The sequence below is a fragment of the Colletotrichum fioriniae genome (genome assembly GCF_027942845.1).
Source record: "Colletotrichum fioriniae strain IMI 355084 chromosome Unknown scaffold_1, whole genome shotgun sequence".
Taxonomy (NCBI): Eukaryota; Fungi; Ascomycota; class Sordariomycetes; order Glomerellales; family Glomerellaceae; genus Colletotrichum; species Colletotrichum fioriniae.
Window position 1 is genome coordinate 6,590,249 of NW_027076837.1, and position 24,085 is coordinate 6,614,333.

The window sequence follows — 24,085 nt, forward strand, 5'->3', positions numbered from 1 at the left end:
TTTACCTAGTCATGGCATCCGGCCACGTTCTCCGATTTCCCCGGTCAGACAGTGAAGGCGCTTTTGTCATCGTCCAGGCCACGCCCACTAGGTCAAAGGCACTAGATGTCAAGTTGGTGGGAACAGATGGCGTGGAGCCATACGCCGTTTCTCGTGAGTTTCCAACTTCCAAGTTCCAAACGCTCGTCATCCCGCCTTCCTGGCCGACGATCACCGCGGCCCGGGCGAGTGGGGTCTTGGCCGACACCTGTTTCATGCGCCGAACTCATCCACCTCATCTTATACGCAAATTTGGGGGGAAAAGCTAATGGTAGGGTTTCCCTGGCAGTGCGTCACGACAAAGTCGCATCACTACGCGTCAAGAACAGTCCAGTGTCTGAGGAAGAATGGATCACTATCCTGACTGCGGTTTTGCACCAAGAACCGGCCGATGGCGTTGAGGCAATTGCCTCTGTGGAAAACGAGTCAGTTCTCACCCTGACAATTCGGAAAAAGGGGAATGAGTTCACAGTAAGTTTTTCTTCGTTCCAGCCTTTTACCTACCTTCCGGATGGGTGGCCGGGTTGGGCTGACGGGCTGGGTAATTTAGCAACGGCTCGGCGCCATCGAGTTGAGCCACAGCCCACGCGAGCTCATTGAGCTATTCGACTGGTGTGCGGTCTCGGCGCAGACAGCCAATGAGGCCATGGAAGCTCTAGCTTCGACGACTGCGAAGGCAAGCAAGCTCGAAGAATCTGTGCGGGAGCTCAAAGCTCAACTCGACGAGCTAGTTGCGGCCAAGGAGGCTGACGAGTCGGAATTGCTCGAAAAGTTCCGCGACCTGCTCAATGAGAAGAAGGTCAAGATCCGCCAGCAGCAGAAGCTACTCGCGTCTGCATCCGTCGAGCCGGAGAAGCTAGCGCAGGTACAGCAGAGCTCCCAGGCCGCGGTAAGAGGCCATGCGGCCGCCAAGTCGAGGCCGGGCAAGAGGAAGACCGCTCCCGCACCTGTCGATGATGCTGATTCGTCAGAGGAAAGCGATGGCAAAATGGACGTTGATGAGGTGAAGGAGCAGGCTGCAGACCTGTCAGATCAACAGCGTGACACGACTGAGGACGAGGACGAGACAGCTAGTGAAGATGACGACGAAGAACCGGCAGCACCAGCGCCCAGTAAGCACACACGGTCTCAAGTATCACCACCATCCAAGCAAAAGGCCGCTGCCGCAGCCGCGAAAAAGGAGGCGCCTCCTGCGAAGAGAGAATTGCCTTTTGCAAGAAAGAAAGCAGCTCCCAAAGCACCCCCGCCGCCCGCTGGCAGCGAGACGGAGTCAGATGATGAATTATGAGTTGACGAACACGGAAACGAATAAAACAAGATAACTTCGCATCAAGTCTTGTAACGTTCATTCCATGCCAATGTGCCTTGTAGGCGTGAGAAGTCGGACTTGCACACAGACATCACTATCGGGGCGATTTCCGTAATTACTGATTACAACTAACACTACTAAATACGCCCTTGATTACAGTGAGCGGTGGCGGACCCTGAACTTTGTCATTCTCATCGGGTATCATCAGCGTCGAACTTGTTCTTCCAGAAGCCGCGAACGTGCTTGGTCTTGCCAGCCTCGGCAATCTCGCTCACCTCGCGGGGGGTAAGCTTGATGGCGGGGATATGGTTCAGGTAGCTCTGGAGTCTCTCCTCCTTGGAAGAGGTGGTGATGACAATCAGACCCTGATCGATGCACCAGCGGAGTCCAATGACAGAGTCGCTCACGCCGTACTTCTTGGACAAGTTGGCCCAGATAGTCCTGACGGGCGAGTCGACGTCCGAAGTAATGGGTGTCAGCGGAGCGTAGACAGACACGGCAATGTTGTTCTTGCGGTGGAATTCCAGCAAATCGCCGTGCTGCAGGTGAGGGTGAAACTCGATCTGGTTAATAGCAGGCTGGACCTTTGCCGTCTTCAAAATGGCCTCGATCTGAGGCTGCAAGAAGTTGGAGAGCCCGATGCTCTTGGCGCGGCCGCTGGCCTGGATGGCCTCGAGATCCGCCCACTTTTGCTGCAGCTCCTCGTCCGAGTCGGCGAAGAAGGGCGCGTGGATGAGGTAGAGGTCCACGTACTCGAGGTCGAGCTTCTTCAGCGAGGTGGCGAAGGCTTCCTCGGTGTCCTGCTTCTTGGTACCGCTGATTTTGGCGGTGACGTAGAGCTTCTCTCTTGGCACGCCGGCCTTTTTGATGGCTGCGCCGAGTTCTTCTTCGTTTCCGTATACTGTGGAATCTGTTAAAAGTGGTGATCTAAGAATGGGTGAGTGAGTGAGTGATATTGCACGTACCTTCGGCGCCATCGAGATGATGGTATCCGGCCTTGATCGCCATGACGGTGTTGTCGACGATCTTCTCGTCAAAGCTGGCCCCGCCAGCCTTGTAGTTGGCAGTACCCAGGCCATATCCGAGCTGCGGATACGTCAGTATGAGACGTTTCTTGGAGTAAGCTGGCCGCGATGCAGCGATTTGTTATTCAAATTTGAGTTGGAATGCCGTAGGATCTGGTGCTGGATGCTGACATGCATTACCGAGCGGCAGATCTTCCCGCAGGAACGGGAATCTTTTTAAATTTGAACTCTCACTCACCATAGGGATCATCTTGCCATCGTTGAGGGTAAGCCATGGAATATAATCCACCTGCTTGGGAGGAGTTCCCGACGCATCGGGCGTGAAGGTCGACAAAATCGAGTTCATGGTGCGCTTTTGAAGATGTTGAGAAGCGATGAGGGGCAATATGGGAGGACGAGGATGCAGCTTTGAGTAGAGTCTTGATGAGTGTCTCGTCAAGAACATACGACAGTATATGGAAGGAGAAGATGAAGGATAGCTTCGAGCAAACGGGTATTGATGGACCGGGACCAGGGGTTTGTATTTCTAATGCGACGAGACGGCTTTCTACTGGTCTCTTAAAAGGGAGGAGCTATGAGGTGAGGGGTGACGGTTGTGTTATCAGCACGATGGGATGGGACGAGGACGAGACACTCAAAAGGCACTGGACTTGCAGCTCCTCCATCGAGGTTTGTTTCGATGACATGCGGTAATAGCAAACTCGCAGGGAAAACATGCTTCCCCCGCCTGCATCGGCCAACAAGAGCCGAGACGTCCAATTGACATCACTGAAAGTCGTGCATCTACTGGTAAATTGGGGTGAGCTTGCTTTCTTGGTGTGTCAAAGGGAGGCGCTTTTTTCGGAACTTTGCTGCTGCTGCAGTGGGCTGGAACTGGAACTTCCTCCTTCTCCTCACCCCACTTGCCCCAATTGGAGCTGTCCGCCAGGGCGTGCTGGATTCCTGGGACGGCGGCGGGGAGAGGAGTTTGGGGGCTGCTGCGTCCATTCGCAGTGACGCCAACAGTGACGACAGTATGGGAGCTGTTGCGTGATGCACCACCTGGGGGCTTGACATGCAGCGTCGGCCGGGACTCGGACCGTGAACTTTGGGTACCTTATCCTAAGAGCACTGGACCCTTTCGGATCTTGGAGCGGGGACCGAAGAAAACTTCGAAGTTCGAGATGTTGATAAAGATATTTGAATTATCTGGATGATTAATTGTCTCCGGGATCGGTGGTTGTTGCCATCGGCGACCGTCAATGTGGACGCCGAGGTTCTTTCTATCCAGGTGCGCATCTTTGTTTTAGTCAGCGTAGATTTTTTGGGGCATCGCCACTGAAGCTCCGAGAGTCCCTCATCGCCGACTCGGTGCTGCTGACTTACACTACGGATCATCATTACCGAATGACCCCTCCACCACTTTTTTCCTAAGCACTTCTCATGTACACTTGCAAATGATACCCCCTCCATTCTCTTCGTGTGAATAGATTTGTTTAATCGTCGTATCTCACACCAAAGTGAACCTCAAATCCGCGTATATGCTCTCGAGACTGCTCTCCCGTCGAGCCGTCCCAAGAGCTATCATCAAACCCCCGGCCATCATGGCCGCCCAACTCTCCAACGGCGCAAAGCCAACAGCGACATCCTACCAAGGCCTCTCGATAGGCGAGCTCCCCAAGACATGGACCTACACCTCCTCCCTCCCGCCCGACGCAATCTTCCCGACGCCGGCCGACTCCCACAAGACCCCGCGCGACCAAATCGCCCCGCGCGGCGTCCGCAACGCGGCCTTCACCTGGGTCCGCCCCGAGACCACCGAGAACCCGGAGCTCCTCGCCGTGAGCCCGGCCGCGATGCGCGACATCGGAATCAAACAGGGCGACGAGGAGACAGAGGACTTCAAGCAGACAGTCGCGGGGAACAGGTTACACGGCTGGGACGAGGAGAAGCTCGAGGGCGGGTACCCCTGGGCGCAGTGCTACGGCGGCTTCCAATTCGGGCAGTGGGCAGGCCAGCTCGGTGACGGGCGGGCCATCTCGCTGTTTGAGACGACGAACCCGGAGACCAAGACCCGGTACGAGCTGCAGCTCAAGGGCGCGGGCATTACCCCGTACTCCCGCTTCGCGGACGGCAAGGCGGTGCTGCGGTCGAGTATCCGCGAGTTCGTCGTCTCCGAGGCCCTCCACGCCCTCGGGATCCCCAGCACGCGCGCGCTGTCTCTGACGCTGTTGCCCAACGTCAAGGTCAGGAGAGAGACGGTCGAGCCGGGTGCGATTGTGCTGCGCTTTGCGCAGTCCTGGATCCGGTTGGGAAACTTTGATCTCCCCCGTGCCAGAGGCGACCGCGCCATGCTCCGTACTTTGGCAACCTACGTCGCTGAAGATGTTCTCGGCGGTTGGGAAAAGCTCCCTGGCCGCCTCGACAATCCCGAGAAACCCGCCGACTCTTCCCTCCACGAGCCCGCTCGCGGCGTCCCGGCAACAGAAATCCAGGGCCCAGACGACGCGGCCGAGAACCGTTTCACTCGTCTCTTCCGCGAAGTCGCCCGCCGCAACGCCCTTACCGTCGCCAAATGGCAGGCGTACGGCTTCATGAACGGCGTGCTGAACACGGATAACACCTCCATCGCGGGCCTGAGCATCGACTTCGGTCCCTTTGCGTTCATGGATAACTTTGATCCCGCCTACACGCCCAATCACGACGATCACCTGTTGCGGTACAGCTACCGTAACCAACCCACCATAATCTGGTGGAACCTCGTCCGCTTCGGCGAGGCGCTGGGCGAGCTTATCGGCGCGGGTGCCGGCGTGGACGAGGATAGGTTCGTCAACGACGGTGTCGAGGAGAGCGAGTCCGAGGTTCTCGTCGGACGGGCTGAGAAGCTCATCATGCAGGTTGGCGAGGAGTACAAGGCGCTCTTCATGGCCGAGTACAAGCGCCTCATGACGCTGCGCGTTGGTCTCAAGAACTTCAAGGAGAGCGACTTTGACGAGTTGTTTAGCGGGCTGCTGGATACCATGGAGACCCACGAGCTGGATTTCAACCACTTCTTCCGGCGCCTCAGCTCCGTTAAGTTGTCGGACATTGCGACTGAGGATGCTCGCCGCGAGACGGCTGCGCGCTTCTTCCACGCCGAGGGCGCGACGGCCGGCAGCGAGGCCAAGGGCCGGTCTGACGTCGGGAACTGGTTGGACAAGTGGCGCGCTCGCGTCGTCGAAGACTGGGGCGAAGACGAGGGTCAGGATGCCGAGCGGGAGAAGGCCATGAAGGCCGTGAACCCCAACTTTGTACCGCGTGGCTGGGTGCTTGACGAGATCATCAAGCGGGTCGAGAAGGACGGCGAGAGGGATGTGCTGAGGAGGGTCATGCAGATGGCGTTGCACCCCTTTGAGGAGAGCTGGGATGGTCAGGAGATTGACGGTCAGGAGTACAAGGGTGATAAGGCAGAGGAGGACCGGTGGGTTGGAGATGTGCCCAAGTTGAAGAGGGCTATTCAGTGCAGCTGTAGCTCGTAGGTTATCCAGGACATAGATGGTAAATCTTGAATGGTAATGCCAGGCGCCTCAGATTAAAAATGGGTTATAAACTAGGTGGAATCCATTTCCTCCTGATGATGTCTAAGTGCTGTCACTAATTCCAAAATGTTCATGATTACCATTCCCAAGCGTTATATCGACATGTGTGCCCAGTCTGAAAATTGTTTCGGCAGCCCATCATGACTGAAAGCTTTGCGTGATCAAAGCCGCGGGAACAAAGATCTGGAAACGTCAGCAAACATCGTCTCCCACAAGGGAACAGGAAATACCAACTCTCTGCGTCATCTAAGGTACTTTCTCCACCAAACTGGTTGATTTGCTTTATGAAAAGCCCCCAAGGCGTCTATCAACTTCTCATCGTGAAGACGACGATTCATCATGATCTTCTATACATCTTGGAGAAATTTGTCTTCTTCCCTCTTCCGGGTTTCCATTGCTTTGAACAGACGTTCGGCCAGTTTGCGCTATGCGGCCGGTTCATCCATAATCCTTGACTTGTTTATCTTCCGTTGTCGTAGTGCTGCTGATTGATGGATACTCCTTAAGATCGCTGGTAGTATGGCCCGCGTCGGGGAGCCAAAGCAGCGGCAGCTTTGCCACAGGTTTGACTGTGTTATTTGCATCATTATGCGTGATGTCGAGAAGTCCAGAATTTGTAGAAGGCGTGTGTGGAGGCGAGGCGCGTAACTAATAGAGTTGGAAAGTTGTACGATCACCTTCGTCATTACCACTACCCTTAATACCCCTCGCCTGCATCTCTCAAGGTGTAATCCCAAGGCGTGCTCATAGACAATCAGCTACCTTAACTGGCTCAAGGGGGGGGGAAGGGTTACGATGGCGACAGTACTGGTAAGAATAGCGGCAAGGTTTCATTGAGCGGCAACTGATCTTGTCACTCACTTGGCTACCTAGTAGGTTCGTAAAGCTCCTTGACTAAAGGCGGCCAGTTGGAGATGACATCGACCAGGTATCACGAGACACAAGAGATATGAAGGTATTTACTTTCTTCAACTACCCGCAACTCTCTACCCGCGCGTGCTATTATATACAAGCAATGCATCCATCCCAAACAAAGGAACTCTCTTTTCTTCTTCATCTTCATCCTCCTCCCTCTACGGTCGTAGTCGTACAGTCTGTCCCTCATGCTCCGTACGCAATCTGGCCCATTGGCCTGTCCTCCTCCATACCTGGTGCCATGAAGTTGGTCTTGGGGCTGCCACTGGCCTTGGCTGCAGAGCAGCGGGCCATTGTCGGTGAACTGGATGTACATGTTAGCTATGTTTGACAAAGTTTTTGAAAATGTGTTGCGAACAACATACCTTCTTGAGATGACGTCTGTGAAGTAGAAGTTTTCGATAACCTTCTTCAAAGGTGTACCGCTGGCCTTGGAGCCCTTGTTCTGGTCAACCAGCTGAACCTTGCTCAATTGCTGCAGAGCGACGGGCTCAACCACATCGTAGGCCGCCAGGGCCGGGCTGATCTCGGCCATTCTGTCACGAAGCTGGGCCACGTCATTGTAAGGCAGAGGAGCACCGAGGAACTCGCTGATGGCACGGGCAATCTTCCAGTCGGTACGGGAAGCACCGGGCAGGGAGGTGGCGGCACGGGTCATCTGGACACGGCCCTCTGTGTTGATGTAGGTACCAGCCTTCTCGGTGTAGGCAGCACCGGGAAGAACAACGTCGGCGATCTGGGCACCGCGGTCACCGTGGTGACCCTGGTAGACGACGAAAGCGTTCTTGGGAATGTCCTTCTCAGAGATCTCATCGGCACCAAGGAGCCAGACGAACTTGGGGGCAGTCTCAGCAACCTCAGTGGAGGGGGTGGTGAAGCCGACCTCAAAGGCACCGGCGCGGGAAGCGGCTCTCTGGAGGACGTTGTAACCGTTCCACTCGGGGGTGATGAAGTTGGCAGCGTTCTTGTCAACGAAGGCACCAATGGTCTCGTAGAAGGCCTTGGCGTCAACGTGGTCAGTGACACCGGAGCCAACAACGATCATGGGGCGCTTGGCAGCCTGGAGCTTCTTGCCGAAGGGTCCGGCAAGAGCCTGCTTCAGGGCGGCGTGGTCGAGGCCAAGGTGCTCAAACTCGAAGGTTGAGTCCCAGGTCTCGCCAACGACACCGATCTCGAGGTCAGAGCGAAGCCATTGCTTGCGGATACGAGCGTTGAGAACAGCGGCCTCGTGGCGGGGGTTGCTTCCGACGATGAGGATGGCATCTGCCTCCTCAATACCGTAGATTCTGGAGTTGAACAAGTAGTTGGAGCGAACGTCGACACCGTGGGCGACGGGCTTGCTTCCGTTGGGCATGTCGAGGGCCAAGTTCTCGGAGCCGAGCTTATTGGCCAGGTCCTTCATGGCAACCAGGGACTCAACCTCAGTCAGCTCACCAGCGATAACCTTGAATTCGTTGCCCTTGGGCTGAATGTGGTGGTAGGCGTTGGCGACCTCCATGAGGGCCTGCTCCCAGTCGGCGGGCTCGAACTTGCCCTCACGGCGGATCAAAGGCATGGTCAATCTCTGGGTCTTCAATCCGTCGCAGGCGAAACGAGTCTTGTCGTTAATCCACTCTTCGTTGACGTCGTCGTTGAGTCTGGGGAGGATACGCATAACCTCGAGGCCACGGGAGTCGACGCGGATGTTGGATCCCAAGCCGTCGAGGACATCGATGGACTCGGAGTGCTTCAGTTCCCAAGGTCTCGCGCGGAAAGCGTAAGGCTTCGAGGTAAGGGCACCAACGGGGCACAGGTCGATAACGTTGCCGGAAAGTTCGGAGTCGAGGTTCTTCTCAAGGTAGGTGCCGATCTGAATGTCGTTGCCACGGCCGAAAGAACCCATCTCGGGGGCACCGGCAATATCGTTGGAGAAACGCACACATCTGGTGCAGTGGATACATCTGTTCATTGAGGTCTTGATGAGGGGGCCAATGTTCTTGTCCTCGACGGCACGCTTGCCGCCAATTTCGTGGAAGCGGCCACGGTCGCCACCGTATCGCATCGACTGGTCCTGGAGATCGCACTCACCACCCTGGTCGCAGATAGGGCAGTCCAAAGGATGGTTGGCGAGGAGGAACTCCATGACACCCTCGCGGGCCTTGTGTGTGATGGGGGAGTTGGTCTTGACGACCATACCGGGCTGGACGGGCCATGCGCAGGAGGCTACAGGCTTCGGTGCACGCTCAACTTCGACCAAGCACATACGGCAGTTACCGGCAATCGCAAGCTTTCTGTTGTATTTGTCAGTCGGGGGTCATCCCTCGCAGCGGTCATCGATTCGATCGAAAGGGTCGTCGTACTCATGGTAGCAATATCTGTAGAGTAGTTAGTTAATGCCATACAGACTGTTTGTTGACGGCTGGACAAACCTGGGGATTGTAACGCCTGCCTTTTCGCAAGCTTGAATCAGGGCGGAGCCGGCTAGATGATCGTGAGTAGGAATCCTCGGACACGGTCACATTGCAGCTCACCTTCAACTGACACCTTCTTTCCGTCTATAGATCTCGTCAGCAACCTCGATAGAAACCAATTGAGCCCCTCGCGAGGGCGGGTTCATCCTTACCAACAGTCAGTTCGACTTCGGCATTCCTGCGAGCTGTTGTAGCAAAAGTTCGCGAGGCATTGGCGGCCTGCTTGCCAGTCCGCCAAGCCGAACGTGCTAATGAATGCCGCAGCATCGTATCGCCTTGACGGATTGAGACTCTGACGAAACGGGGGAGGGCGTTTGGGTGAGAGGCGGATTGATATTCAATCGTTGACGTCGGGAGGGAACTGCTCTTCTGTCCCGGACCATGGGGATTTGGTGGCGCTAGTGCGTAAATCGCGATTAATTTACATCAACCGTGATTGGTCGACCATCCCGGGAGCTTACCTGTCGCCTGAGGCATCAATAATTCACTCCGAGCACCATTTAGTCTGCGGAAAATTTCGTCGCAGAGCGCCTCTTTCTCTTTTTCCTCTTCACTTTAAATTGTATGGACACTTATCGTAGGTGAGCTTGAGCTTCGCAAGATGCTTGATCGAGCCTTCCTCTATCTAGTGTACCTAGATGAAGCTTTTTGACGCCGTTTATGGAAGCATGGGAGATTACTTCAATGACCGCTGCCTCTTACCGCCGGTCGTTACATATCATGATGACGATGAGACTTAGATTCAGATAGTATGTGCGTTTTCACTAATGTCTCGTGATGTCTATGTACACTTATGATGTACACGAATCGCATGGCGGACATATCGCCGTCATACGCCGGAAATCTCCCAATGACAGCGATTTCGTCGGGCGGCCATCCTCCTTAGGTCTCCGACGGTCTTGCCTGCTATCCCCAGTACCTGTGGTCTTCCTCAGACCCTTCCGCCGACTGCTACTCAAGCTACCTTCTGTCGCTTCTAGCTCCGAGCAGGCTCATCTCCCTGCCCTTGGTTGGCAGACGATGCCGCGAGTGCAGCTTTCAACATCTCTTGATAGGGCTCTTTGAGCTCTTGGGCGTGGTTGGTGTATCCGTGCAGTTGACCCACGGCTTGGCCAGCATTGTAGAGAGACCATTGAAGTGCTGATGGCCTAGGAGGCATCACTTGCGGAGTCTCGGGAGGCTTGTATGTGGACAGGTGCCGGTCGTTGTAATCGGCGCCGGGCGGTATCGGGGCGTGGACCGAATCCATGATGAGTGCTTCCTCGCCTTGCATGAGGCCCGCGGGTGTCTCAATGAAGCCGTTTTCCGCTTCCTCTTGTTTCGCTACCTGTAAGATTCGCCTGTGCTCTCGCTCATAAACAAAGACAAGGTTCTGCTCGACGGCGGCTGTGTGTTTTTCGAGGTTCTCTTGGCAGAGCTTGATGCGCTCAATCTCGGTACGCGGAGCGTCGTAAGGATCGAAGAGGCTCTCTTCTAGAGGAATGAACATCGCCAGAGCCGGCACGGCTTGTAGGATATCCTCCTCCTCCTCCACCTCCATGGTACAATCGCCAGCGGCCCCTGCCTTTCCAAGTCTCGCCGACTGATCACTTATGGCTTCTTGCATCTTGCCCACAAATCCGTTGCTATTATCGAAATCTGAGTGCCAGTCTGGGCCTTGACCGCATCTCAGGTAAAATTCGCAGTGTTGCGACCTGATCGAATTGAGTCATATGATGAGGTAAGTGTAGGACGAAAGGTTGAGGTTGAGCTTCTTTGGAAGGTGGGACTAAAACTGTAATGGAAAGTAAGCTGAGGTCCCACGTCTGTGATCGCGGTCTCAGGGTGGCTCCTAACTTACACCCCGGTCCTACTAGTTTTCGGAATTGACTCGAATCTCAATGGGCACACATGAACAAGATGCATTCAAGTTTCGTTGCAGAGGCTCTGTTAGCATGGCTTGTTTGTTTGTTTCTCACTTTTAAGTGAGGTCGTTGAAGTTTCCTTGACTTCACTGGTGTACTCAGTGAATGGTTCAGTACGAGTTTGAGCCAAGTGCGGCATAGGTATGAGAGTGAAACGCTAAATTTTGAGTTTACAACTATCTGCTATTGGATATCACATTTATATGATCAGGCCGGTCCTAGCTCTGGACATCCTGAATATGTAGGCTGTTCAGTACGGTCGGTTCCTGCCTCGTGACCCCGAAGACTTGGCCAATTGCTGCATTTGGCTCAGCATGTGTGGTTGCTTTCCCATGCTATGGCCTTTTTTGTGATGTCCTTTGGGGAACATTCTGGTTTGATTGTCCATCTCCAAGGGGCGAGGTTTTTTGTCGTCACTATTAAGACCGTCCCTTGAACAAGGTCATTCCCCCTGTGTAAACCAAAGGGGCACAAGGATTCGGGCCGTCATGGAAGCATACGCCGCTACTCCAAGACTGACTTCAAAGCGTCACGCTGTCGAAGAAGCCTCCTAAGCTTGGGATCCGAAGGCCAAAAAAGACGATCAGCAGACTTGTATCGCTACAACCAGCAAGTTGCAGTATTGTTGATCGAGCCAACGCTATATCAGCCTGAAAGCTTCGCCTTCTCTTGCTGCCGGCAAGACAGTTGTCATCTGGCCGGTAAGACGTTCCTAACGTACTCCCGCATCAACTTGACCCCTGCCCGGACCAAGTCTTCCAGTCGCCGGTCCTTCCGCTTGCGCATCCAGAGTAGGATAAAGGCTAACAGCACCATATCAATAGCTAGATGTTTCATGATAACCCATGTAAACCATCGTAGCCAGGCTGGGAAACTTCGTGACTTTTTGGACTTCCACTCTCTCCCTGTTGTTATTTGCTCTCGTAATGCTGCGACCTCGGCGGATAGCTTCTCAAGCGCGCGCTCCACGCTGCGAGACCAGTTGCTGCTGGGTACGAGCGCGTCCCCTTCGTCATCATCGTCGTAACCTATCCTTCCATCTGAATTCCTTTCTGCGGCATCGTCCTCGCTCATGGGGCTGAGAACCTTCAGGGGGCCTTCGGATCCAGCCAGGGGTGGCTGGAATTGTCGTAATTCGCCGGTGTAACCTGTGCCTTTTGGTGAAGAGTCGGTCGAGCTGGGGCTATTGTTCTTGATCTGATTCCATACGAACTCGAGTTCCGAGACAAGTTCCTTTGCGTCTCTGTAGTGACGAGTCAGTGGGTTGCGATGCGCAAAGAGCGATTCCAGTGACAGAAGGGGGGGGTATGCGGGCTTACGGTGTTGTCGCATATTTGTGCATCGTCTCGATCAATGCCTCGATATATCTTCTCTTCGCCTCCGTCCGGCTCAGACCTTTCTGGAGGTTCCACGCATCCCACTTGTCTTTCTCGCGTTGAAGCTCGTCGGCTGGCATGCCGGAAGCCGAGGTCGGCCGCTCCATGACGCCATCGACATCCCCCTCCATCGCTTGCTTGTAAAGGCCATAGAGTCGAAGTCTGTCGGACGGCGGGGGACGCGATGCCCCCGTTTTGGGGATTTTTTTGACGGTATTTAAGGCATGGACGAACACGCGATCTATAGAGAGAAGGCATAATCGCATAATTAGCCGGGGAATTGCTCTCTCCACAACAGGCGCAGAGTAAGGTTCTGCTTGCACTCACCCACGGAGTCAGCCATCTAGAAGGCCGTTTCTCGAGGCGACCGAACCGACGTGATTATTTGGCAAAGGGAGGGAAGACGCGTTCGTTGAATGGGGGTATATCCGAGGTATTCTGGGCGTCGGGGTTGGGTTCGGCTCAACAACACCAGGCGAAGATAGCAACTCAGATAACCTAGTTCCGCAAATCACCTGGATGTGCCGGTAGAGCGAGGTACCTTGGCAGCCGGAACTGAAACGGAATGGGGAAGCAATAGGTGCTGGGAAAAGGAGAGAGTTAGAGATCCAGCACGCTGACATGCATTATGTGAGAGCTTCGCCATGGGACTCTTTCCCTTCGTCGTCCAAAGAGAAAGAAGGGATCTGGTGGATAGCAAGAGAGTAGCGGCGGTGATGGCGGGTGCTGGCAATGAGGCAAAGGTATTTCGGTACCGGCAATCAGCTGTCTCTAAATTGGGCCCTTGGGAGGGCCACTGGGGGGTTCGCGCCGATGTTAGCAGCATCGGAAGGTGTGGGCGATTTCCGGTAAATTCTGTTTGCCTCGGCCGCGGGTCACGCAACGCAACGCAGACGCAGCGAAGCCCGCGCAACGGCAACGCACCCTCGTAACCAACTGCGACCCCAACCCACCAGCACCTGGGGGAGTTTAGAGTGGACGTGGGACCTGGGTGCGCGGGCCTGACGCGGGCTTGTCAGGGGTTTGTGCTTCTCCGAGATCCCGACTAGTAATTTACTCCCATCATCCCCGCGTCTTCTCTCCCTTGTGCGTGTGATTGAAGCTAGGTACCGGTAGCCTGCGGCATCTGCGTGTCGGCCGAGAGAGACATGTAGGCACGTGAAATGCGGGCAACCGTGGATGTGCGGGATGTTCCATTGTCTTTCGTTTTGTTTCCGTCCTCAATTTTAGAGTTCCGTCAATTGAGACTTCAGTATAAGTTCTGAGCTGATATTGAGCCGAGGCCTATGGGTCCCAGCAATAGCGGCTACGGAGGTCCATCGTTGTTCGGCATTGGGCAACTAGCTCTTTACTCATCTCGGCTTCTAAGTTGAGCACCTACGCGGTTTGTATGGTTAACACTTCAGCGAACGTCCGAGTCGAGTTCATCTAATATTTCTGGTGTGCTGTATCAACTTCCCAAATAGCTATTTCCAGCTATGTACTTTCTGGCGCTAGATATCCGGGCAATTTCGTCACTTAGAGGCTCAAATATCTTCGTAGATGGTTGTTGCTTCAATTGAAACTGGTATCATGGGTATAGTGCAACCGCCTCACTCTGACCTCACCTATTTCTCCCCAAGAGCAGCCAGGAAAGCCTTCTTCTTATCTTGATACACCTTCAGCAATTTCTTGTTGTTCAGAGCCATTTGCGCTGCTTTTTGGCCCGCCTCCTTCTTATTCAAGTCGCTACCGGTTCCGAGGAGCTTATTTTTCTCGCCCCATCCGTCAAGGTACACTCCAACACTGAAAAGGGCCAGCTTCTTGTTGTACTTGTCTTTCTTGTTCGCATTGGGCAAGTCCTCGTAACGGATGGTGATGCCATTAGCGCCAATAGCCTGGCTAAGGAGGACCTTTGGCGGTAGACTGGACTCTTCTGTCACCGTTGCGCCCAGCTCCTTGACTGTCTGCAACCCAGGCGTCTTGGCAACCGACCTGATCTGGTCTTTGATAGTCGATGCCCATAGTGTCCTGAGCCACTCTGCAACTCGAGTAAGACCATTGATGGGATCGGAGAGAACCAAGGCGGCGACGTATGCTTCAAATAAGTCACCGCGAACCTTTTTGATTTCATGTGGTTTTGCCACAGCCGGCTGGGTACCTCTGGGCTTAAACTCGGACGGAAGGTTCGCTCTTTCGAACAGCCCGTAGTGCGTTGAGTACTCTCCCAGGTTGGCATTGCGAATCAGAAGCTCTCGGATCTGCGAGCACTGGCCCGTTGACATCCCTCCGAAAGTTTGGAAAATGAGGGAAGACGAGATCAACTCGACATAGGCATCTCCAAGCCACTCAAGGCGGTCGTAACTCAAATCCGATTTGTGCTTGGCCACGCCTACATGGGTGAAGGCCGCCAACTCTAGGACAGGATTCGTAATTTTTGGAAGAGGCGGCATCGTCTTCGGGATATCGGCCGGCGTCCACGGCTTGACCAAGATGAAAGACGGTATTGGCGGTCCCGAGACCACTGGGCTTTGCCTTGGTGTCAATGGGGAATGGCCCTTCTCGTGTGATGCATTCTTGCCCTATGAAGTCAGCAAGGAATTGACAACGCATGAAACGGAATTAATGTCTTTACCTCATTCTCGTCGATCTCGCCGCTTTCGAGGGCCTGTGTTTTTCCTTCACTGGCCAACTGCTCGAAAGATGGCAATAACACCTTGCTAAGCTGCCGGATCTTCTGCAGGTCTTCACGATGGATAGAAGATCTTGTCTGGGCCTTGGTAAGTGCCTGGAGACATTTGATGAGGTCATCGCCATGATCGAGAAGCAAGTCTATTGCCTCGCTTTCGGCATGCCTTCGCTTGCTCGGTGGCAGCGCTCCTGAACTCGAGCGCTTGCTCATTTTGATTCTCCCTCGAGACAAAGAGACTGCAATTTCTGGTCAAGTGATACGACAAGCTGTTATGGTTGATGTTGTCAGAATGAGAAAATTCAAATGTGGCCGATAGGAATGAGAGTATTCCGTCGCAATGTCGAAACTTACGTCTTATTCCCAGTGAGCATCTCATCAAGAAGCAACAAAAATAAAAGCAGTCCATGCTTGGGTGGAGCTCACTGTGCTTCTGCTGCAAGGATCCAGTCCCTGAGCCTGGGATGCGACAAGGACGTGGATACGTACCGAGCAATGCCGGCCAATCGATGATCCCAAGACCGCAACCAATGGGAGTGCGCAGATCTCATCTTGCGGGTCCAATTCAGGACTCAGGTTCGCCCAAGCTTGTTCGACTTCGCGACAAATTTCTGGCTGGTCTGATAGAGCTCTATCAAGACCTGCAAAGATGAGTGTCCCACGCGCGAGGTTGTTGGACCTCATGAAGGTAATTTTCCATGTCTTGGCATATCTGCTCATTCGCTAACCTCTATAGGCCCAATGCGAAGTCTTTGCGACAGTATTTAACCCCGAGGGAGTGAGGACGGGCAACAAGATCCTGCGCCAACGATTGAAGGGACCTGCTATCGCCGACTACTACCCACGCAAGGTTGTGACCGTCAAGGATGTGCAGAGAGAGTTCGGCCCTCATGTCACAACTCTCGACTTGGAAGAGATGGACCGCTTGGAACACATTGCTGGGTACGTCATGGGCTGAAGGGAGCGAAGGAGCTACCGCTAACGCCTAGACAGACTGAAGGCCCGAGGAAAGAGTGCGCCGAAAAAGAAGAAGACGAAGAGTAAGTTGTATTGTTTGCTGCCTCACAATTGGACGATCATGCTGACTATTCTACAGCCGAGCCCAAGAAGCGATAAACGTCTACCACGAAATTGATTGTACGATACGATGTGCAACTACCGAGGGATCCCTCGAAACCATGCGCGCCAGGACACTCTCCATATATATAGAGTGGCGAGACTTTGGGCAGTACGTTTGCCGACCGAGGCAGCCCAGATGGCTCTGTCACAGTATGTGGATGTCTAAGGACCCTCAGGCACAGGCATGGTATGGAAATACCGTGGATCACGGCTTCAGCGGGCCATAGGGAGGATCTCCACCAACAGGGCAGCCAGTGTACAAATACCATGGAGGATATCAGAGTAAAAAAATCATAAGTCTCTCTGAGAGACAGCCTTGTTTCCTGTTTCAAACAACAATCCCTATTTCGTTAAATCCTAGCTGAATGATTGCCTTGGTCGGTAGGTGCTGAACAACATTGCGTGCTGCTTGGAGCTATTGGCAGTCAAAGACATAGGATCTTCTACTTCCATTGGTGTTAGAAACAATCCCCTCTGACCTCGGCTCTGCATCTGCGATTTCTCTCTTCCTACTGCCCTTGGCACAACTGGATAAGCATACGAGCAAAAGGCTGGGTCTTTTCAGAGGGTGGATGAGAAGATTGGGGCAAGGCAGCAGGAGCGATATATGCTCTCCCCTCAAGTTGAATATCATCTGATGATTAGGCGACACTAAGGTAGGCAGTGGTGAATAATCAGAGGCCGGCTGGCCAGGCTCTCCTCCTTCACCTGGAATATGGAGCAGGCCGAAAGCTCTTTCACCTGTAGAAAGACCTTTGCGGTACCTGCGTACGCAAGTCGGAACGTCCTCGTCCAAATTAAGAAGACTGTGCTAAGTGTCAGCCGAGTCGCGATCTCCTTCCGACTTCAACACCCTCGACAAGAGCCCTTCCTTCGCCGGGCCAAGCAGCAGCAGCTCATCATTCCTCCTTCAACTCGGAATCGACTACACGATCTCAGCTCTTTCAGATTATTCTGTCCTGGCCCACAGTAGCTTCGATTAGGGCCTTCGTACGCCTGGCCTTCAAAAAGGTGCCTGTGTTGCCCGGGACTGCCTCCTTCCCGACACCAACTCGAGCTCCTTCCTCGTTCCTACCTTACCTTCCCATCCACCATTCTCTTCCCATTCCCACCACAAAAAGCTTTCCTCGCCTTTCCCCTCCACAATCCCTACACAAACAAACCTCTCCCGTCACCGCAGAGAAGATCTCCATCAGCACTCTTCTTTGCGTCTCCCTCCCAAGGAATCTTTCTCAACTTGTCTGCCACCTTACGGCATTACCTTGTTTTCTATCTTCTGCAAAGTATTGACCCCCCAAGAAGAAATTGTCCGACGCCGCGATGTCTACACCTCCCCCCGCGGGTCTTACCCCCAAGACCCCCAAGCGAAGCTCTCCTCCGGCTTTGGAGCCTCATCACGAAGAGGAGAATAGCCAGCCTTCCATCGAGTCAGCCGCCTCGGTAAGTACAATCCTTTACTCAACGCTGTCTTGAATGTCTATCGATTTTTCTGCCCTTGGTTTCTGCCGTATAATACAAGTTTTTCCATCAAGACAGAGCTCTGGGCTAACAAAAATCAAAGGGTCTCCCTGCCTTCAAGCAGAAGCAAACTATTGCGACTCTTGCTACGTCCAAGCTTGCCAATCAGAATGTTCTCAAGGTTGGTTCTTCCTCCCGCAATCTGCCGCTTCGCTCACAGCGACGACAGAAGAAGACCAATCAGGACACTATTGCTGGCACGAACCCTATGGATATGCTCCTTGCCAAGCTATCTGAGCAGCAAGCTGCCCTCGATCAACAGAACGAGGCTTTGAAGAACTCTGATGAGAACAGCTTGTACTCCCGTCACTTCGACAAGGCTTCTTCGACGACGAACTCGGTCCCTATCACTCCTGCCACGGACTCGTTCCCCACGACCGCACCCACGAGTCGCCCAACCAGTGCCGCTCTTAGAGAGACCAACGGCAACGTGGATGAGCTCCTTCGACTGAAGATGGAGCTTGCCCGAGCACAGAACAAGATCTCTCGCCTCGACCACGAGCTGGCTCAGTCGCGCTCGGTCAAGCAAGAAGAAGACATCGCTCCGGCTCCGCCTGCGGCTCGCCTGGGAGCATTCGGAGCTGAGAACGCCTGGCCTACCGACGACAACTCCTCGGATATCGGCGCCCCTTCCATCAACAATTACAGTCGTCCCCGCCATTGGGGCAACAACAGAGCTCCTCTCTCCTTTGGTGCAGCTGCTCCCATTTCCGACTCTGGTGGTGATTGGTATAGTGGCGGACGCGGCGGCTTCAACCAGGGCTATATGGACCCTGCTGGTCCGTACTCTATGGCGGATGGTTATCGCAATGATCGCATGAGCCACGAACCCGAGATGTACTCTCGGCCCCCTAGCAGTCGCCGAAACAACCGCTTCGACAACAGCCGCTGGCCATCTCCTCAGCCATACGGTGGAACCAACTTTGGACATAACTATGGCGGCTTCACTCCCTCTCCTGCTCCGTTCGACCCCATGGGCGGTCCTCCTGGTAGCGCTTCAGGCAACATGGGCTATCAAGGCTTCAACCAGCAGGGCCCAGGAAGTTCATTGTCGCCCCATGCAACTGAGTTCACCACTGGTGATGGATGGAAGAGCGAGGTACGTGACAATGACAGACAGAACTTTTGATGCAAAATGCTAATGTTCCATCCCCAACAGGCCATTGCTACCGAGGGACAGACGTACCTGCCAACTACTGAGCCTCTCAACTACCGCCGCTTGTTGGACCGGAACGTCAATTGCAACTGGAAGTACATTGTGGATAAGATTGTCTGCAACAATGACCAGCAGGCCTCCATCTTCCTACAACAGAAGCTCAAGGTTGGCACTCCGGACCAGAAGTACGAGATCGTGGAGGCAATCGTTGCTCAAGCGTATCCTCTCATGGTCAACCGTTTTGGCAACTTCCTTGTACAGCGTTGCTTCGAGCACGGCACTCCGGAGCAGGTTGTTAAGATCGCGGAAGCCATTCGCGGCAACACTCTCAACCTGTCCATGGACCCATTCGGTTGCCACGTCGTTCAGAAGGCATTTGATTCCGTCCCCGAGGACTACAAGGCTATTATGGTCCATGAACTCCTTCGCAGAATTCCCGAGACCGTCATTCATCGTTACGCCTGTCATGTCTGGCAGAAGCTCTTTGAGCTTCGATGGTCCGAATCCCCGCCCCAAATCATGAAGTTCGTCAATGAGGCTTTGCGTGGCATGTGGCACGAAGTCGCTTTGGGCGAAACTGGCAGTCTGGTTGTCCAGAATATCTTCGAGAATTGTCTCGAGGAAGATAAGGTATGCTGATATTTTCCCGCCCTGTTTTCTGCACATGTCTCTAACTATGGATTTGTAGCGTCCCTGCATTGAGGAAGTCCTTGCCAACATTGACATCGTGGCTCACGGACAGTTCGGAAACTGGTGCATTCAGCACATCTGTGAGCATGGCGCTTTAGCGGACAGAAGCCGTGCTATCGACCATGTCATTCGTTACGCTGCCGAATACAGCACTGATCAGTACGCCTCCAAGGTTGTCGAGAAGTGCCTCAAGATTGGAGGGGGAGAGTTCCTCAGCCGCTATCTTGATCGGGTCTGTGAGGGTCGCGTTGATCGCCCTCGCATCCCCCTCGTCGACATTGCAAGCGACCAGTACGGCAATTATCTCATTCAGTACATCCTCACTCATGCGGGTCTGCAGCACCGTGAGGTTGTCGCCGCCCACATTCGCAAGCACATGGTCTCTCTTCGCGGCTCCAAGTTTGGATCTCGTGTGGGCATGCTTTGCACCAACCCTGCTGTCGCTACTCGTCCCGGCCCCGGAGTTGGCCCTGCCATGAACCGAATGGGTGCTGGTCCTCGTTACAGCGGCGGTGGCAGCGGCTACCGTTAGACTTTGTCACCATCTTTTCATACTGTCACCATCAACTTCTCAACTGTTCTCTCTCTGCGTCACTATAGGACCTCTTTCCCCTAATTCCTTGTCACCCCATTCGATTTCCCTCAACTTTGACAAAGTCATTGCACCACCTCATTTGTCCGTGCTTACAAAACATCTTCCTCGGCCATTAATTTACAAATCAGCTGTCATCCTACGCTCGGCAGGTTATCACTTGTCTGAGTGCATTGGACACTTCATGATTACGGATTTTGCGATATGGAGGTGCGTCAGTGTGACCTCGAAACCCTAAGTGGGCGTTGGAGTTGTATCACGAAGCCCAGCCAGAATGCTCGCATCTATACATGGCGGTTCATCGACACATCCACATACCTCTTTGATACTCCTTTAGTCTCATCAAAATTCGAACTGGAAAACCCGGAGGATGGAGAGGACGGAGAGGATGGACAACTAGGCAAGCATGGCATATCAGACCAAGGGTCAAAGACAATGATTGTATGTAGTTATGTATCACATTACGAAGACTTTGGAGTGCAGCCTTGGTCCAGCTTGGACAGCACCTGTGGCAGTCCTCGACCAAGCATAAGGTAGCTCCCTAGAAATGATTCTTCTAAAAGTAACGTGGTCCCCTCGGTTGTTTTATGCGAACTCGTAGATGGAAACTTCCCGTGTCGGGCTTGTAATATTTTGCTTGACACTGTCAACTCTGTAGTAGTCCACAAGCATTGTACCCCTATGCTCCTCTCCCGAACGCCATCCGTATTGCCTACCGAACCCTGCATGATTCTAACCATGCATCGTTTTACGTTTCTTTGCTTACAGGCTCTGCCTCTGCTCCAGGTGATACAGCGTCATCTAACGGCGGGAATTCGGAGTCGACTACAGATGGCTGCTCCACCGCCTCTGTAGTTGCGACATCCTTTTCCCACGGCTTTTTGGGCACCGCACGTTTCCCAAACGGTTTCACAGACTGCAAGTTCAGTAATGGTCTTGAGTTCTTGAGAAGAGAAGAGAAGAGAAGAGAGAAAAGGGAAACACAAGGAGGTGATACTCACTGCGTCTCTAACGACAGTATCTGGGATCTGTCTGATGCCGGGGATGGGAATCCCCTTTTGAATCATCTCCAGCATCTGCGCGAAACCCATTGGGTACGCTGGTTCATCGCCTCCTTGGCCTGGGGCACCCTCCTGCGGCTGTGCTTTGCGTTCGACGTAGAGGTCTGCTTTGGGGGCTGCTGCTTGCCATGAGGGCGTTGCCTCGTCTGCGGGGGTTGTTGATGAGTCTGTTGTTGCTGGGTTTGCGGGGGTGGCCTCGCTGGTGTTGAGGTTGTCGAGCTTTGATGTTAGTGTTGGGACGTCGTCTGTTGATGGTTCTGCTGCGCTGCTGGCTGCCGGAGCTGTGGTGGTGGTGGAGGAGGAGGAGGAGGAGGAGGCACCCTTTGTGCTCGATGTGTTGTTGGTCTTGTATTCTTCGGGCAGGACGTCGGGGGGTGTATGGTCCGGGTGCTTCGCGAGCCAGTCCTTGTACTTTGCGAAATCAATGGTTACGCCGATGCGCTGGGCGTAGTAGAATATCCGGGCGTGGATCGCGAGGTCGGTGGGCGTGCCTTGCGGGTTTTCCGTGTTTGGATCGCCAAGGATCGCGTAGAGGCCGGACTATACGACACCCACCTCGTCAGATAGCTGAAGAAGAATGAGTGGCGGTGCTACGAGGGAGGCATACCGTGAACATCTTGTCTCTTTTCCAAGGGTACGTATCAAAGGCCTTGAACATGCCGTCCTCATCTGTGATTGCGCGGATGCGCTCTGCGCCGGAGAGGGTCGCCATTGCGAATGGCCCAGTTATGAAGAATGCTACTGGAGTCACCCAGACCTGGATTGTCTACGAACGCGCGGGAGAGAGATGTGAGAAATCACTCGAGTTGTGGGTTCGAAAATGCTGCTCGTCCTCGTTGGTCTGACGTCGTTGCCGAGGCTCAAAATTCACGGCAAAGATGTCGTTCGGTTTAAGCATCCCCTTCCCCGGAGAGGGAAGCTCGGCGGGTTGGCGGGGCGAGAGCTTGGCTTCCATCGCCCCGATAAGATAAGCAAAAGAATGTACCCCGCGAAATCGCGGCTCGGTGGGGCCCCGGCGGCAAGTTGGGGAGTTTGGGGTCGGGAGACGTTTGGGGGAGAAGACTTCTTGGCTGGTAGGAGTTTGTTCCGACATCCTTGCTTTTTTCTCTTGGAACTTCATCAACTTAGATTCAATTACCTCTTGTTTTATTGCGTCTGGCTTGGGGTACTATCTGTTTACAAGAGGATGACAGATTGAAACGTCCTTTTTGATAGGTGCATCTGACATGTGAAAAAGCACTTTACATGTGCAAGCCTTCACCAGCCCCATCCATCAACACCATAACGGCACATAGAATTCGCCTTCAAACTGACAGAGGTTTTGTACATCTTGATTGCTAGATTTCTTTTCTATTTCAGATATATGTCACGGTTTGTCTACGAGCACGCTGACGATCATCAAGCGGCAGAACCTTCTACGGATATGTTTATGTTATGTGGACGGGATGAAGACTATTGCGCAGCACTGTACTGGCCCCCGTTTCGCACAAGTCCCAAAATCATGAAAGAAACGTTCAGAGTCGCAAACAGTAAAACGGACAAATGTAACCCATCAGACATGAAAAGTTTGTGTGTATAGCAAAGCTCCCCCTTCGGGTCCGCTGTTCCGCTGTACATAGAGCCTCCATCTTACGAACGAGGTTCTAAGTATCTTGTTTTTTGTGTGTAGCAATGTGGCTAGCCAAACGGGGCTGCCACTGGTTTGCATCATTTCCAATGGGAAACGAGCTGGTATGTTGTTGATAAGTCCGGGTAAAAGAGGAAAACGTCTAGAATGTCCATGGCGTAAGAAAAGATGCCACACTCAACCCACCCCCTGTGCTGAACGCCAGTAAAACAACACCAACGGTTTCTAAGATTCCCTGAAAGCAGTTGGTGGAATCCAATAAACCCTCCGATGCAAAAACCCGATGTTTCTTTTCGAACGCCACGTGATGATGCTTTTAGTTGTGCTGGAAAAGGACGCTGATCGACTCGCCGTGGTGGACACGACGGATAGCCTCCGCAAAGACCGGAGAGACTACCAAAATTTAGCTACGTTCCACCAGGACACAGTAATATTTGAGAACACTCACCGTCCAAGAACTCGAGTTTGGAGCAGGCACGCATGTGGTCCTTTTGAGGAACGGTGTTTGTCACGACCATCTTGTCGATAGCAGAAGCATTGATACGCGGGATGGCGTCACCACTGAGAATGCCGTGCGTCAAGAGGGCATAGATGTGAGTAGCACCCTCCTTCTTGAGCAACTTGGCAGCTCTCGTAATGGTGTTGCCGGTATCGATGAGGTCGTCAACGAGGATGCAGACCTTGTCCTTGACATCACCCACCAGCATCATGCTGGCATTGCGCTGCTCGGTGTACTTGGTCGGGCGTCGCTCCTGTGAAAGAAAACATGAATCCTGTGCCTCCTCCCGTGAGGAGTAATGACCTACCTTGTGGATCAGGGCGAAAGCCATGTCCAGTTCATCAGCGATGGCAGTGGCGCGCTTGGCTCCGCCAGCATCGGGACTGATAACCACAGCATCCTTGTAGTTGGGGATATTCTGGCGGATGTACCTCATGAGCAGAGGCTTGCCGTACAAGTTGTCGACCGGGACATCGAAGAAGCCCTGGTACTGAGGATCGTGGAGATCCATCCTGCGATCATTAGCATGTGCTCCAGAAGGAAGCAATGAAGCGATGCAGGTATAGAGAGCACTTGAAAA

At 53.6% G+C, this 24,085-nt stretch overlaps 11 protein-coding genes across 11 annotated transcripts; 4 read left to right on the forward strand and 7 right to left on the reverse strand.

Moving 5' to 3' along the window:
- Nucleotides 1-430: 430 nt before the first annotated feature.
- N0V96_001701 (uncharacterized protein) lies at nucleotides 431-1,327 on the forward strand (the record flags this gene model as incomplete). Its single annotated transcript, XM_065756299.1, has 2 exons — nucleotides 431-435; nucleotides 622-1,327. The coding sequence occupies 2 exons, from the start codon at nucleotides 431-433 to the stop codon at nucleotides 1,325-1,327; spliced, it is 711 nt and encodes a 236-aa protein (XP_065615539.1).
- Nucleotides 1,328-1,539: 212 nt separating this feature from the next.
- N0V96_001702 (uncharacterized protein) lies at nucleotides 1,540-2,719 on the reverse strand (the record flags this gene model as incomplete). Its single annotated transcript, XM_053192926.2, has 3 exons — nucleotides 1,540-2,249; nucleotides 2,314-2,434; nucleotides 2,612-2,719. 3 exons carry the CDS (start codon nucleotides 2,717-2,719, stop codon nucleotides 1,540-1,542), a joined length of 939 nt encoding a protein of 312 aa, XP_053049457.2.
- Nucleotides 2,720-3,956: 1,237 nt separating this feature from the next.
- Nucleotides 3,957-5,870, forward strand: N0V96_001703 (uncharacterized protein; the record flags this gene model as incomplete). The annotated part of the gene is made up of 1 exon (XM_053192927.2): nucleotides 3,957-5,870. The coding sequence occupies one exon, from the start codon at nucleotides 3,957-3,959 to the stop codon at nucleotides 5,868-5,870; it is 1,914 nt and encodes a 637-aa protein (XP_053049458.2).
- Nucleotides 5,871-7,031: 1,161 nt separating this feature from the next.
- NdufS1 (ndufs1 NADH-ubiquinone oxidoreductase subunit) lies at nucleotides 7,032-9,562 on the reverse strand (the record flags this gene model as incomplete). Its single annotated transcript, XM_053192928.1, has 6 exons — nucleotides 7,032-7,149; nucleotides 7,211-9,115; nucleotides 9,185-9,199; nucleotides 9,254-9,305; nucleotides 9,356-9,379; nucleotides 9,448-9,562. 6 exons carry the CDS (start codon nucleotides 9,560-9,562, stop codon nucleotides 7,032-7,034), a joined length of 2,229 nt encoding a protein of 742 aa, XP_053049459.1.
- Nucleotides 9,563-10,271: 709 nt separating this feature from the next.
- N0V96_001705 (uncharacterized protein) lies at nucleotides 10,272-10,962 on the reverse strand (the record flags this gene model as incomplete). The annotated part of the gene is made up of 2 exons (XM_053192929.2): nucleotides 10,272-10,920; nucleotides 10,958-10,962. 2 exons carry the CDS (start codon nucleotides 10,960-10,962, stop codon nucleotides 10,272-10,274), a joined length of 654 nt encoding a protein of 217 aa, XP_053049460.2.
- A 927-nt stretch (nucleotides 10,963-11,889) lies between these two features.
- On the reverse strand, nucleotides 11,890-12,706 carry ATG37 (Autophagy protein 37; the record flags this gene model as incomplete). Its single annotated transcript, XM_053192930.2, has 2 exons — nucleotides 11,890-12,442; nucleotides 12,519-12,706. 2 exons carry the CDS (start codon nucleotides 12,704-12,706, stop codon nucleotides 11,890-11,892), a joined length of 741 nt encoding a protein of 246 aa, XP_053049461.2.
- Nucleotides 12,707-14,182: 1,476 nt separating this feature from the next.
- On the reverse strand, nucleotides 14,183-15,456 carry N0V96_001707 (uncharacterized protein; the record flags this gene model as incomplete). Its single annotated transcript, XM_053192931.1, has 2 exons — nucleotides 14,183-15,136; nucleotides 15,190-15,456. The coding sequence occupies 2 exons, from the start codon at nucleotides 15,454-15,456 to the stop codon at nucleotides 14,183-14,185; spliced, it is 1,221 nt and encodes a 406-aa protein (XP_053049462.1).
- Nucleotides 15,457-15,892: 436 nt separating this feature from the next.
- RSM27 (mitochondrial 37S ribosomal protein mS33) lies at nucleotides 15,893-16,201 on the forward strand (the record flags this gene model as incomplete). Its single annotated transcript, XM_053192932.2, has 2 exons — nucleotides 15,893-15,931; nucleotides 15,980-16,201. The coding sequence occupies 2 exons, from the start codon at nucleotides 15,893-15,895 to the stop codon at nucleotides 16,199-16,201; spliced, it is 261 nt and encodes an 86-aa protein (XP_053049463.2).
- A 1,481-nt stretch (nucleotides 16,202-17,682) lies between these two features.
- Nucleotides 17,683-20,258, forward strand: N0V96_001709 (uncharacterized protein; the record flags this gene model as incomplete). The annotated part of the gene is made up of 4 exons (XM_053192933.2): nucleotides 17,683-17,802; nucleotides 17,924-18,979; nucleotides 19,040-19,666; nucleotides 19,725-20,258. The coding sequence occupies 4 exons, from the start codon at nucleotides 17,683-17,685 to the stop codon at nucleotides 20,256-20,258; spliced, it is 2,337 nt and encodes a 778-aa protein (XP_053049464.2).
- An 808-nt stretch (nucleotides 20,259-21,066) lies between these two features.
- On the reverse strand, nucleotides 21,067-22,091 carry N0V96_001710 (uncharacterized protein; the record flags this gene model as incomplete). The annotated part of the gene is made up of 3 exons (XM_053192934.2): nucleotides 21,067-21,234; nucleotides 21,320-21,919; nucleotides 21,987-22,091. The coding sequence occupies 3 exons, from the start codon at nucleotides 22,089-22,091 to the stop codon at nucleotides 21,067-21,069; spliced, it is 873 nt and encodes a 290-aa protein (XP_053049465.2).
- A 1,231-nt stretch (nucleotides 22,092-23,322) lies between these two features.
- PRS5_1 (ribose-phosphate pyrophosphokinase) lies at nucleotides 23,323-24,016 on the reverse strand (the record flags this gene model as incomplete). The annotated part of the gene is made up of 2 exons (XM_065756300.1): nucleotides 23,323-23,399; nucleotides 23,455-24,016. 2 exons carry the CDS (start codon nucleotides 24,014-24,016, stop codon nucleotides 23,323-23,325), a joined length of 639 nt encoding a protein of 212 aa, XP_065615540.1.
- Between the last annotated feature and the right edge of the window lie 69 nt (nucleotides 24,017-24,085).